The 13,203-nt window shown below is 43.4% G+C and overlaps 1 protein-coding gene across 4 annotated transcripts; it reads left to right on the forward strand.

Moving 5' to 3' along the window:
* The first annotated feature begins 6,449 nt into the window (after positions 1-6,449).
* On the forward strand, positions 6,450-12,960 carry LOC118400300 (zinc finger protein Eos-like). 4 transcript variants are annotated; one of them, XM_035796999.2, is made up of 8 exons: positions 6,450-6,743; positions 7,893-7,944; positions 8,079-8,177; positions 8,305-8,568; positions 8,760-8,927; positions 9,082-9,231; positions 9,370-9,498; positions 9,696-12,960. In XM_035796999.2, exons 2-8 carry the CDS (start codon positions 7,908-7,910, stop codon positions 10,520-10,522), a joined length of 1,674 nt encoding a protein of 557 aa, XP_035652892.1. In that variant the 5' UTR covers positions 6,450-6,743; positions 7,893-7,907; the 3' UTR covers positions 10,523-12,960. The 4 variants fall into 4 exon arrangements, with proteins under 4 accessions (XP_035652892.1, XP_035652893.1, XP_035652894.1 ...); XM_035797001.2 differs by having other exon boundaries at positions 6,458-6,743; positions 8,041-8,177; positions 9,367-9,498; XM_035796998.2 differs by having other exon boundaries at positions 6,458-6,743; positions 9,367-9,498.
* The last annotated feature ends 243 nt before the right edge of the window (positions 12,961-13,203 follow it).

A 13,203-nucleotide genomic window follows, 5' to 3' on the forward strand; every position in this document is an offset into this window, starting at 1 on the left:
GGACACAAGGGTTGTATAACTGGATAAAAAGGCAAGTTAGAATGAAAAAAATGTGCGTTACAAATGTGAATTATTAGAAGCAGTGGTATTTCAATTGGATCTACTTACACTACACTCTTAGAAAAAAGGGTTATTCTGCAGTCCCCTTAGGAGAACCCTTTTGGATTCCATGTAGAATTCTCTGTGGAAAGGGCCAAGCACTGCTGTAGAAGCCATGCATCAGGTCATTGACATGTTTCAGGAACTGTAAAGACTGAGACAATTCATGATTAACAATTACCCAAGGTCTTCACTAAGTTAGACTTAGCCTAGCAAGTACATTGACTATGTTTCCCTGAGCAATCTGGCAGTCAGGCAGACAGACGGAGAGAGATAGAGAACAATATAGCAGCAAAACAGGCTATTTAAATGTATTAGTCAGCAGGCTGGATAACTTCTGTACTCCTTCCGTTTGTTCCTCCTCCATCCTTCCATCCAAGCCAGAAGATTCCTGTAAGTTAAGATAATCAAGAATTGAAAAGGCAGTCAGATTGTCAGATTGAGTGTTGAGGGGGAACAGGGATAGGCTAAATGTATCCTATTGTCAAATACAAAATGCATAAAAATACAGGGATCTATGATTAATCAAGAAAATCTTCACATCCATTTTCGGGGGTACACGTTTCAAGAATTAGGCTCGTTTACTGTCTCACACACACAATCAATGTTTCGTATATGTGTATTTATGTACCATCTCTCTCTCTCTCTCTCTCTCTCTCTCTCGCTCTCTCTCTCTCTCTCTCTCATACACACACACAGCTAGCATGACAATGTTGACATGATGACAATCTTTTCTATAAGTTATTGTGATCATAAACATCATCTCTCGCCCCTCATCTCTCTCTCACACAGAACACACACACATAGCTAGCACGACAATGTTGACCTGACGTTTTCTAAAGTTATTGTGAACCTCATCTCTCTAACACACACACACACACGCAGAGAACAAACACACATCTACTATCATTGACTAAACAGATATTAAAATGTCAAAATGTTAGCTAGCTAGCTACAACCAACGCCTACAACAGGTAGAAATTAAAACGTACCATGTCCATGGACGATTAGCCAGAGAGCTAACATTACCTAGCTAAAATGAATGCAATACAAATTGGGTTTTGTAAATCCTGGTGGATTGTAGTATGATGTTGAAATAAAATACATAGGCCTACGTGTTCTTTGTTAAGTTCTGACAACAAATGTAGTTAGTCATAATAGAAATTCAAAACATAATTCAGTGGAACAGAAGAAAATGCGCAGTCCAATAAACACTGCTATTAGCTAACAAAAAAATGATTACCATTAGAAGCCAACACATACAGCAAGCTACCAGATATAATTAATTAAACAACCAGTATTTAATTGAACTGCAGTTGTAGTGCATTTTAACAGCAGTGCATTTTTGTAAGGGTATCCTGTATAATTGTGCATGTTTATCTTACATGCTGGTAGCCTAAAACAAATGTCATGGAAGTAAATGTGCACTTTCAATTGGGTGGCCTGCAACTACGAAAAACACTGCAATGCCTGCAGTAAAAGCAAAAGCATTTATAGTATTGGCGATTCTCTAAAGCAGCATTTATTTTTCAACTCGAAGCAATGAGCCCAATCAGTCATCCATGACTCCAAAATAAAAATACATAAAAAAACAACAGATTGGGGTAATTAGTTGTCCAATTTCCGCTAGATGTGCCAACTGCAAAGTCAGAATTGGCTATATTGTAGGTGATATTGTAGGTGATCAGGTGATCAGATGGTTGTTTCACATTCCAGGTGGGAGAAATCTTTTAATCCAGTATATTACAGCATGTTTCTAGTGTACCTGATGTAAATATACAGCTATATCTTCCCTTCCCCTGTCAGACTTTGGATTAAAGGATCTGCCAAGCCGATATATGATTACTAGATTACAGTCACATGTGGTGTGACTGTCTGTTCCTTCTTTGTTCTTGTCGGGTGGTTGATCCTGACAGGTACTGTCCTGGGGGTGGGTAGATCTCTCTCTCGCTCTCTCGCTCTCTCGCTCTCTCTCTCTCTCATATTCGTATGGTTAAGTACGCTGAGGAGTGAATTACTGTATTTCCATTGACAGAGGGGCAGATAGGGATGGTGGGTAGACTACTGCTTCAGGCCCAGACACAAAGCTGAAGTTGTTGTATATGCTTACTGCACATTTCCAGAAATGCACATCTTTGATTGACCATGCCTTGGACACAACTTAATAATGTGCTCTCTAAACTCATCACAAAGCACAAAGCTCACAAAGGCAACATTACCTCCTCCACACTGATTTAAACATGAGGGCCCCACAAGGGTGTGTTCTCAGTCCCTTCCTGTACTCCCTGTATACCCAAGATTGTGTGGCCTTACACAGTTTCAACTCCATCATCAAGTTCGTTGACAACACGACAGTAGTAAGCCTGATTACCAATAACAGCGAGACAACCTACAGAGAGGAGGTAGGCACTCTGACGGCATGGTGGCAGGTAAACCACCTCTCCCTCAACGTCAGCAACACAAAGGAGCAGATTGTGGACTTTCTGGCGGAACCATGAAGGCCTTGGAGGCGGTCAAAAAATTCAAGTGGTGAAGAAGGCACGGCAGCGGATGGTACGCTCAGCCGAACACACTATTGGGTCTACTCCCAGACCATCAGACTGCTGAATAGCCACGAGGTAGTTAGTTACCTGCTCCCCCTGTCGCCTCGACTTCCTGCCGCTCCCCCTATGAATGTTCTTCCTTCCCCTTCTAACAGACACTTACCCTGCCCACCCAATGGATTTTTATTTGTTTTTTTATCACCTTTATTTAACCAGGTAGGCCAGTTGAGAATAAGTTCTCATTTATAACTGCGACCTGGCCAAGACAAATCTAAGCAGTGCGACAAAAACAACAACATAGAGTTACACATTAACAAACATACAGTCAATAACACAATACAAAAACCTATGTACAGTGTGTGCAAATGTAGAAGATTAGGGAGGTAAGGCAATAAATATGCCATAGATGCGAAATAATTACAATTTAGCATTAACACTGGAGTGATAGATGTGCCAGTAGAGATACTGGGGTGCAAAAGATAAATAATATAAATAACAATATGGGGATGATGTAGTTGGGTGTGCAATTTACAGGCTGAGTACAGTGATCAGTAAGCTGCTCTGACAGCTGATGCTTAAAGTTAGAGAGGGAGATATAAGTCTCCAGCTTCAGTGATTTTTGCAATTCATTCCAGTCATTGGCAGCAGAGAACTGGAAGGAAAGGCGGCCAAAGGAAGTGTTGACTTTGGGGATGACTAGTGATATATACCTGCTGGAGCACTTTTCCACATTTTGTTACGTTCTTATTCTAAAATTGTTTTTTTTAATGTTTCATCAATCTACACACAAATACCCCATAATGTTATTTTGCAAATAACAAAAAAAAATGTTTTACTTAAGTATTCAGCAGCATACCACCCAGCATACCACTGCTGGCTTGCTTCTGAAGCTAAGCAGGGCTGGTCCTAGTCAGTTCCTGGATGGGAGACCAGATGCTGCTGGAAGTGGTGTTGGAGGGCCAGTAGGAGGCACTCTTTCCTCTGGTCTAAAAAATATCCCAATTCCCCAGGGCAGTGATTGGGGACACTGCTCTGTGTAGGGTGCTGTCTTTCGGATGGAAGTTAAATGGGTGTCCTGACTCTCTGAGGTCATTAAAGATCCCATGGCACTTATTGTAGGGGTGTTAACCCTGGTGTCCTGGCTAAATTCCCAATCTGGCCCTTAAACCATCACGGTCACCTAATAATCTCCAGTTTACAATTGGCTCATTCATCCCCCTCCCATGTAACTATTCCCTAGGTTGTTGCTGCAAATGAGAATGTGTTCTCAGTCAACTTACCTGGTAAAATAACAGATAAATAACATTTAAAAAAATTCAGACCCTTTACTATAAGACTCGAAATTGAGCTCAGGTGCATCCTGTTTCCATTGATCATCCTTGAAATGATTCTACAACTTGATTGTATCATGTTTTAGGGAAGACCCAGATGCAGACGGTGTCGAAGTAACAAACGTTTATTACTAGAACAGGGACAGGCAAAACGACAGGTCAAGGGCAGCCTGAGGTCAATAATCCGAATCAGAGTCAAAAGGTACAGAATGGCAGGCAGGGTCAGGGCAGGCAGAATGGTCAAAACCGGGAAAACTATTAAACAGGAACTATAGAAAAAGACAGGAGCAAGGGTAAACCCGCTTTTCGGCTTGACGGACAAAACGAACTGGCAACAAACAAACCGAGAACACAGGTATAAATACACTGGGGATAATGGGGAAGAAGGGCGACACCTGGAGGGGGTAGTGACAAGCACAAACACAGGTGAAACAGATCAGGGTGTGACAGATTGGAATCCACCTGTGGTATATTCAATTGATTGAACAAGATTTGGAAAGGAACACAGTTGACAATGCATGTCAGAGAAAAAACCAAGCAACGAGGTTGAAGGAATTGTCCTTAGAGCTCCAAGACAGGATTGTGTCGAGGCACAGATCTGGGGAAGGGTACCAAAAAATGTCTGCAGCATCAAAGGTCCCCAAGAACAAAGTGGCCTCCATCATTCTTAAATGGAAGCAGTTTGGAACCATCGAGACTCTCCCTAGAGTTGGCCGCCCGGCCAAACTGAACAATCGGGGGAGATGACTCTGGCCTTGGTCAGGGAGATGACCAAGAACCTGATGGTTGCTCTGACAGAGCTCCAGAGTTCCTCTGTGGAGATGGGAGAACCTTCCAGAAGGACAACCATCTCCGCAGCACTCCACCAATCAGGCCTTTATGGTAGAGTGGCCAGACAGAAGCCACTCCTCAGTAAAAAGCACATGTCAACCCGCTTGGAGTTTGCCAAAAGGCACCTAAAGGACTCTCAGACCATGAGAAACAAGATTCTCTGGTCTGATGAAACCAAGATTGAACTCTGTGGCCTGAATGCCAAGCGTTGCGTCTGGAGGAAACCTGGCACCATCCCTATAGTGCCAGCATCATGCTGTGGGAATGTTTTTCAGCAGCAGGGACTGTGAGACTAGTCAGGATCGAGGGAAAGATGAACGGAGCAAAATACAGAGAGAAAAACTGCTACAGAGTGCTCGGAACCTCAGACTGGGGCAAAGCTGTTCACCTTCAGGACAAGTCTTTAAATTGCTTCAGTGGCCCAGCCAGAGCCTGGACTTGAACCCGATCTAACATGTCTGGAGAAACGTGAAAATAGCTGTGCAGCAACACTCCCCATCCAACCTGATGAGTGTTTGAGAGAATCTGCAGAGAAGAATGGGAGAAACTCCCCAAATACAGGTGTGCCAAGCTTGTAATGTCATATCCAAGAAGACTCAAGGCTGTAATCGCTGCCAAAGGTGCTTCAACAAAGTGCTGAGCAAAGGGTTTGAATACTTATGTAAATGTGATATACATTTGCAAAAATGTCTAAAAATCTGTTTTTGCTTGGTCATTATGGGGTATTGTGTGTAGATTGATGAGGGGGGGGGGGACAATTTAATCCATTTAGAATAAGGCTGTAACGTTAAAAAAAATGTGGAAAAACACTTTCTGAATGCACTGTATGTGAGAGACTTTATCAAATGTATTTCTCCTGTATTTAACCAGGTAGGCCAGTTGAGAACAAGTTCTCATTTACAACTGCGACCTGGCCAAGATAAAGCAAAGCAGTGCGACACAAACAACACAGTTACACATGGAATACACAAACAAGAGTCAAGAATCAAGACGCATCAAGAGACACCAGAATGCCACATTTCAACTGATATCATGCAATTAAATCAACAGAAACCTATTCCGATCACATTTTCTCTTTTGGACACACACACACACACACACACACACACACACACACACACACACACACACACACACACACACACACACACACACACACACATACACACACACACTGTACAGCAGTAGTGCCACCCTGTGGCAGATAAGTAAACAGCCGATCTAAACTGTATGCTGTCTTTAACATTACTACCACTGCCGAAATTCTAGTTTTAGGTATACAAATATGTGATTGAGCTTGTTTTTCACCCAGGTCAGTATAAATGTTTGAAGTCAATCTGCATTATTAGACATGATCAGTGACTGTACCCGACTCTTTCGCAGTCTTATGATTGATATTTTATCCTTCAAACGATTTTACTATTGTTCTTCCCAACCACTTGATTTTCATAAACCCTCCACTCATCAACATCTTTAGGGAACAAAAATTATACTGCTAGTGGGCTGCAGCCTAAATGAAACCATCTTTGATGAATACAAGGGCAGCCTAGTTTAGTAAAAATACAACACTGGTGAAAACGGAATTGCCAAGAGTGTGCAACAAATCATTGCATGAATGAAAGACAGTCTACAGGGAATAAAAAACTATCAAATTTTCCTCAGAATTAAAAAACGGGACTTTGTAAGTCCTAGGTCCTATGTGACATTTAATGTGCAACATGTGGGCCAGTGGGGGAAGATGGCAGTCCTTAGCGGAGCCACAAACTCGATACACGACATTCTGTTGATGAGAATCCATGGGAGTTGGATTAAACCGGTCTGTATCCCGGAAATTGTTTAGGATTTGAGGTAAACGCTGCCGGGAGATGCTGTCGCCGCAAGAGAAAACAAGCGTAGAACCAGAAAAATAAAATCACAGAATCGAGGCCTATCGTGACAGGTACGGGAGATTTTCGAAAAAAGATTTGTGTAGATGCTGTTTCTACAGATGTTTTGTTTAAGTGTATAGCTGACGATGCCATCAGCCAGATAGGCTAGCCGACTGATTAGCTGTAGCAATAGTGAATGTTTCTGGACAGTGGGTACCATAGCAACCGCTTAAGAAACATTATTAATGGAACTAGCCAGCCAGACATGCTAAAACGTGGAATTGAGAGTAAACACTTGTATATACAATGTTTGCAATCGATATGATTTAGCTAGGCATCATTAAGAGGAATATTTTCTTTTCTTTACTATTTTGTTTTTGTTAAATCGAACTGTCACTGTCGGTCTTTCTGACTTCAGTCGCTAGCTAGCCAATGTTCGGTATCTGAAAGCAATTGGCTAGTTACACTAGTAACGTTCGTTAACAACTTTATCAGTTGGCAGGCTGGCCAGACAGCTAGCTAGTGGTGGCTGAGCTCAGTCAGCTAGCATGTGCTAACAAACTAGCCAATTAAATGAGCCATCTGACTAACGTTAAATATCATAACTAGCTAGCTAACCCTTTCATCTGTGCGAACACAATATTATTTTTGCTAAGGTAGTACAGGTTACAACCCCCACCAAAGTGAACAAAAACGGGTAACGTTACCCAGCAAGAATAAAGTGTTTGGTGGTTATAATAACTTGCATAACCAATGTATCTATAAAAGTAGCTTTTTAGGCTGTCGCACTGTAAACAAGTAAAGTAGCTAACTAGATGTTTCGATACACATTGACTGAGTGTTAGTGACTTTCTTCCGTACATAAACTTAGCCAAATGTATCTTGGTTTTGCCCAGTTAGTCTTTCATTGTTATGTACATGGCTGGTAGCATATTTGCTTGTATTGCAATCTAGCTCTACCAACCAACTATCCTAAATTACAGACAGTATAGGCCTAGTCCACAGTCTTGAAGAAATTGATAGCTAAGTGTTCAACAAAAGGCCATTGTATCTAGCTCCATTTCATGTCCCCTGAAATTGCTTGTCTTGGCTCAATGAGGGCCAGTTGCACTTCAGGAATTTTCATCTACTATGCATTTCCTGGAACTGTGAATGTGTGTACAGAAGAACAACTGTAATAATTTAGAGGCTCTTGTCTACATGTTTGTTTTTTCCTTCAGTTAGCTGGTGATAGAATGGATGAAGACTGCAATGGCCATCCCTACATGTCAGGTATGGAGGGCAGGGCATGGCCAGTCCTTTGTATTAGCTGACTTACTGACCTTATGGTTGTGACATTATTGAGATGACTGAATAGAATGTCAGTAGGCCTGTGTGGTGTGTCTGTCTGTGTGTGTGGACTGCAGGCAGTGGAGACTCTTCGGGGGAGTTTTCAGGGGCCGTGGGAGGTGGGACAGTGAGCACCCCCAACAGCCAGCACACTTCCCCCAGCCGTTCTCTTAGTGGTCAGTTCCAGTTAGTCAATTCCTTTGTTGGTTTTGTGGCTCAGATGTTTTTATTCAACTTTAGCAAGCACAGTTGTGTCTGCTCTCATCATATGTCACTCTCATGGTCTATTCACTCTCTCTCCAGCTAACTCCATCAAAGTGGAACTGTACAGTGACGAGGAGGTGGGCCGTGGCACAGGACCAGAGGATGAGAAAGGGGACATGGTGGAGGAGGGGGATTCTGAGCAGGGAGGAGAGGCAGGAGGTGGCTACAGGGAGCTGGCCAGTCCGGAGCCCATGTCACCAGGAGGTGCCACCCGGCTGCCCAATGGGAAACTCAAGTGTGACGTCTGTGGGATGATCTGCATTGGGCCCAATGTCCTCATGGTGCACAAACGCAGCCACACAGGTGACTGACCAATTAATTGAGTGATTAGTCCTTTATACGATAAGATTAGTTTGCGGAGCAGATCTGCCCCGAAACCAGGTTGACATTGTGATTTGGGCACGTGACTGGGAGTGAAACTGATTTCAAATTACTCAAACTGGTTTGAAATTTGATTTGTTCGGGGTGTGTAAACGGGTATGTGCCTCCCCCAGGTGAGCGGCCATTCCAGTGCAATCAGTGTGGGGCCTCCTTTACACAGAAGGGGAACCTGCTGCGTCACATTAAACTGCACTCAGGGGAGAAGCCCTTTAAATGTCCCTTCTGCAGCTATGCATGCCGCAGACGGGACGCTCTCACCGGCCACGTCCGCACTCACTCGGGTGAGAGGGATACACTTATTGTACACACATTATCACACACACTTGGGTGAAGAAAATAGGGTCTGAGTTAAGCCTGTCAGTTCCTGTGCTAAGTACACACACACACACACATTCTGTATGTACTGTATTTACGGTACGTTGACTTTGTCCCCAGTGTCGTCTCCCACAGTGGGAAAGCCCTATAAGTGTAGTTACTGTGGACGCAGCTACAAGCAGCAGAGCACCCTGGAAGAGCACCGCGAATGCTGCCACAGCTACCTGCAGAGCCTGGAGACACAGAAGCCAGCCAGTGCTCACACTCAAGGTAGTGGCAAACAAACGCACACAGAGCAACCTATAGAATAGAGCCTTGATAACTTTGACATTTAAATCACATTCATACATACACAAACACTGCATGTTACTGCTTTTATCTACAGTGTGATCATGTCTTCTATAGTAGAGGAGCTGAGGGACCTGGAGTTCATGCCTGACAACCTGCTACAACCTTCCTCAGACAAGATTACGTTCATCGATCGGCTGGCCAACAGCATCACCAAACGCAAGAGATTCACACCACAGAAATTTGTAGGTCAGCACATAATTGGAATGTGTAAAGGGGTGGGGTGAGCAAAGGCACCACTCTCACACACACAGGTAACACAAAGGGTACAACATCATTGATGAGATCAGTGGCTGTTTAAAAAAAAAAAAAAGACCTACCTTCACCTCACTAGTTTCTCTGAGTTGTGGTACAGTGTGATTCCCTGCCTTCCATCTGCCCTGCAGGACAGAAGCACATGCGCCACAGTCTAGCTGACACGCCTTTCGAGCTCAGCGCCGCCTTTGACAAGGACGGGGAGAAACACCACGGTCTGGACCAGCCACACTACACCGTCCTGGGAGGAGGCTACCTGGGGGTGCCAGGAGCTGGTGGATCTGAAGGCCTCCAACCCCTATGGCTGCCACCCCCTCACCCCTCCTGCCTGTCAGAGCTCCGGCCAGTCATCAGCTCGGCTCACACCCCCATGGCGCCGCTGGGGCCGAGGCTTGACTGCATGGGGGCCGGGGCTGGCCTAGGGTCCACAGGAGTGGGGGGCAGGGAGGCTGCAGAGGGTCACGAGGACCTACCACTTGGCCGCAGCCACGCCCCTTCGCCTAGCAACGTTTGCCAGGACTCCACAGACACTGAGAGCATGCCGGATGAAGTGTTAAGCAATGTGGCGCCTGCCCTGCCTCTCCACAACAACAATCACCACCTCCACTCCAACCACCAACCACCCCCTCCGCCCCTACTGCACCACAGGGGTAGGGACAGACATAGCCCAAGCCACGCCAGGGAGAGGGAAGAGGATGGCAACTCTGCCACCCCCCCGGCCCCAGGCTCCCCCACCTCCAGGGAGGTGTTTCGAGTGGTGGACGGAGAGGGGCACGTGTTGCGCTCCTTCCGCTGCGAGCACTGCCGCGTGCTCTTCCTGGACCACGTCATGTTCACCATCCACATGGGCTGCCACGGCTTCCGCCAGCCCTTTGAGTGCAACATCTGTGGCCATCGCAGCCAGGACCGCTACGAGTTCTCCTCGCACATTGTCCGCGGGGAGCACCTGCTAGGCTGAGGGATGGCTGGGCAGGCCTCTGTACTTAGGTTTTGTTTGTTTTTTTACTCTGAGAGAAGGGCCTGCTTGGGTTTGGTCTGCATCACAATAAGGGGTAGGGGTAGTACGAAACTGCTTTTAGTAAATTATTTGTGCGAAGGCGTTGATACTGTTACCACATAAACCTTGACTTCAAATAGGCACATTAGGTCAATTGCATCACTTTTAAAAAAGGAAAGAGAATCCTCACCACTCTGAATGCACTTTTCAAAATGCATGAATTCTTAATGAGAAAATGCACTTTCAAATAGATTTTATTCTGAAGTAAAGGGAGTGAATGCACTTTTTTTTCTTTTCTCAAAGTGCCTTTCTCTGCTGTGGTCTACCTTTCCTCTCTTATCCTGGTAAAAACGGGGTGCACAAAACAGCGATGCTACCATCTAGACAATGTGATTTATATGTGACATTTTGAGTTGTTTCGTCGACTGCACTGTAAATCAATATTTTAACCAAGATAAAAACAAGAACAGTCAGGCTTCCTTGGAATTTGTCAAAGCTCTATTTGAAAAGCACTTAACGGATCTATTCCATTCCGTAACACACCTAGTCCCTGGGGGTGTGGCAGACAGTGTAGATGGTGTGGCAGACAGATTGTGTGTAGATGGTATATATATTACTGTTGGTCATTTATTTTAATAAGTTGCGGTGCAGACTGGACCCAGGATCCCAAGTTAAATGTTCAGAAGAGATTTGAGGGGTTGGCCTCAATGAGGAGTGCACTTTTGAATTTCAGTTTATGTGTATGTTTGTTATTTTGGAAGTTAAATGAGAGTTTTAGGCTTTTAGCAGTGTGAATGTCGTGGAATGGGGTGCAGTATGTTTGTTTTGTTTCCTTTAATTGCTTTTGTTGCACTGAGATACCTGCCGAGATCATTTATATTTAAAGAAGATTACATTTATGGCCTGCACCTTTCTCTGTGCAACATGTTGAAAGAAATAAAACGTTTTTAAAACTCATTCCACAAAAGAAGAGAGCCACTGCCACTATTTTGGAGTTGACGTCAACAAAGGGCTGGGATGAGATTTTTGGCCATTTTAGGTCCTTGATATCCCACTGCTTTGTGTACTACAAAACAAACCTAAACATTATTATTATTTACAAGTGAGACTTAAAACAATTGTATATTAATTGTACTGTGCCTTTCATGACGTTGACCTGGGGGACATGTATTAACAGCCTTGTCTTGCCAACATATATCTTTATGGATGAGAAGATGTAGTTATTTTGATGATATAACATGAAATATCTTGTCTGCCCCTGCTAAGTAGCCTGCCCATGCTGAATGGATTGCCCTTCACTCGTCACTTTGATTTGCACAGTCACTCATTTCTTAAGTAGCCTAATCATGTTGATGTAAATTGTATTACATCGTCCAAAAAGGAAATAAACATGTTTTAAAAAAGCACTCGGGCATATAAAAGATTGTAAAATATTCTGTTGATAAGTACATGTCCAGAAGATTGTCACCTGCTGCTAAGGCATAAATGAGTAGTGTGTGTGGTTGTCCACAGTCCTCTGTGGTTGAGATTGAGTACGTGGTTCTTCCGAAGTGATGTTGAAATGCTTATTCTTGTTCAATGATTTTCCTTTTTTCTCATTGGACTTGTTTTTATAGAGCACTGATGTTGGTAAACATTTTCCTTGGAATCATGACTCATAGATCCCTTTGGTCAACTTTGACTACCAAGATGTATAGTTTGTATTTTATTTTCCACAACAATGCTTTGCTCAAAGGAACTTGATGAATACGCACTTGTGAATTTAAAAAAAGCACTTACATTGAGAGATTAGGAAACTGAGGCTAAGGGGTCAGTTAGGTCCTGATTGGTTTTGGCAGTTGCCTTACTTGTTTACCTAGCGTCTGCTAAATGACTTAAATGTAAATGTAATCTCTTTGTCTTCACAGTGAATGAACTTGGAAGCCCGTGGGGTTTATAGCTCTTGATTAGGGCCCCAGAGTTTTCTATGGTCAAGCAAAACTACTGGCCCTACTTATGACACAGATGAAGTATGACAGACTGGAAAATCTGCCATGGGATTTCTTTATAAAATAAATGAAACTTTACCTCATAATTGCCTCTGGGGGGGGATAACGGTTTGGTGAATGTTTATTTCTTTTGGTGGTTAATTTGACCTTTTATGTTTTGACATCGACAGCTCTGTATCTTCACTATTTGATATTTTAATACATTTTACCAAAAAAAGAAGGAATGTGGCTTTGAAGTGGAGTACAAGAAAATATCAGAAAAGATCTTAAACTATTTAATTACAGGGCATAGTTGCATTAATGTTAATCTGTACTGCTGTTCTAAATGTAATGCCTTATGAATGGATATGTAATTACTCTTCAAATTAGATCATATTTAGAATGTAAATAAAAAATGGTTTGATTATTGAACTGATGTGGAAGTTGTGCATCGTTTCACACTAATTCGAAGGGCAGGATCTCTCCAGATCTGTTGTTTCTCTTTAAAAATCGGTCTATTGTGCCTTACTCCCTGAGGTTCACTGTTTGAGGATGTTGGCTCAACATAGATTTGAGGACAGAACACTTGGTCCAAGGTCAATCTCAAGAAGAAGTAACAAATGTATGTGACAGATATTAGGAGGGGGGGCTTTAATGAGTGTTAATTATAGCTGT

The sequence above is a fragment of the Oncorhynchus keta genome, chromosome 21 (assembly GCF_023373465.1).
Source record: "Oncorhynchus keta strain PuntledgeMale-10-30-2019 chromosome 21, Oket_V2, whole genome shotgun sequence".
NCBI classification, from domain to species: Eukaryota; Metazoa; Chordata; class Actinopteri; order Salmoniformes; family Salmonidae; genus Oncorhynchus; species Oncorhynchus keta.

Bases quoted from the DNA above. Each gene is read 5' to 3' on its own strand.
- LOC118400300 (XM_035796998.2), top strand. From the start codon at position 7,908: ATGGATGAAGACTGCAATGGCCATCCCTACATGTCAG. The intron at 7,945-8,078 runs GTATGGAGGGCA...TGTGGACTGCAG, and splicing joins TGGCCATCCCTACATGTCAG to GCAGTGGAGACTCTTCGGGG. The intron at 8,569-8,759 runs GTGACTGACCAA...TGCCTCCCCCAG, and splicing joins GCACAAACGCAGCCACACAG to GTGAGCGGCCATTCCAGTGC.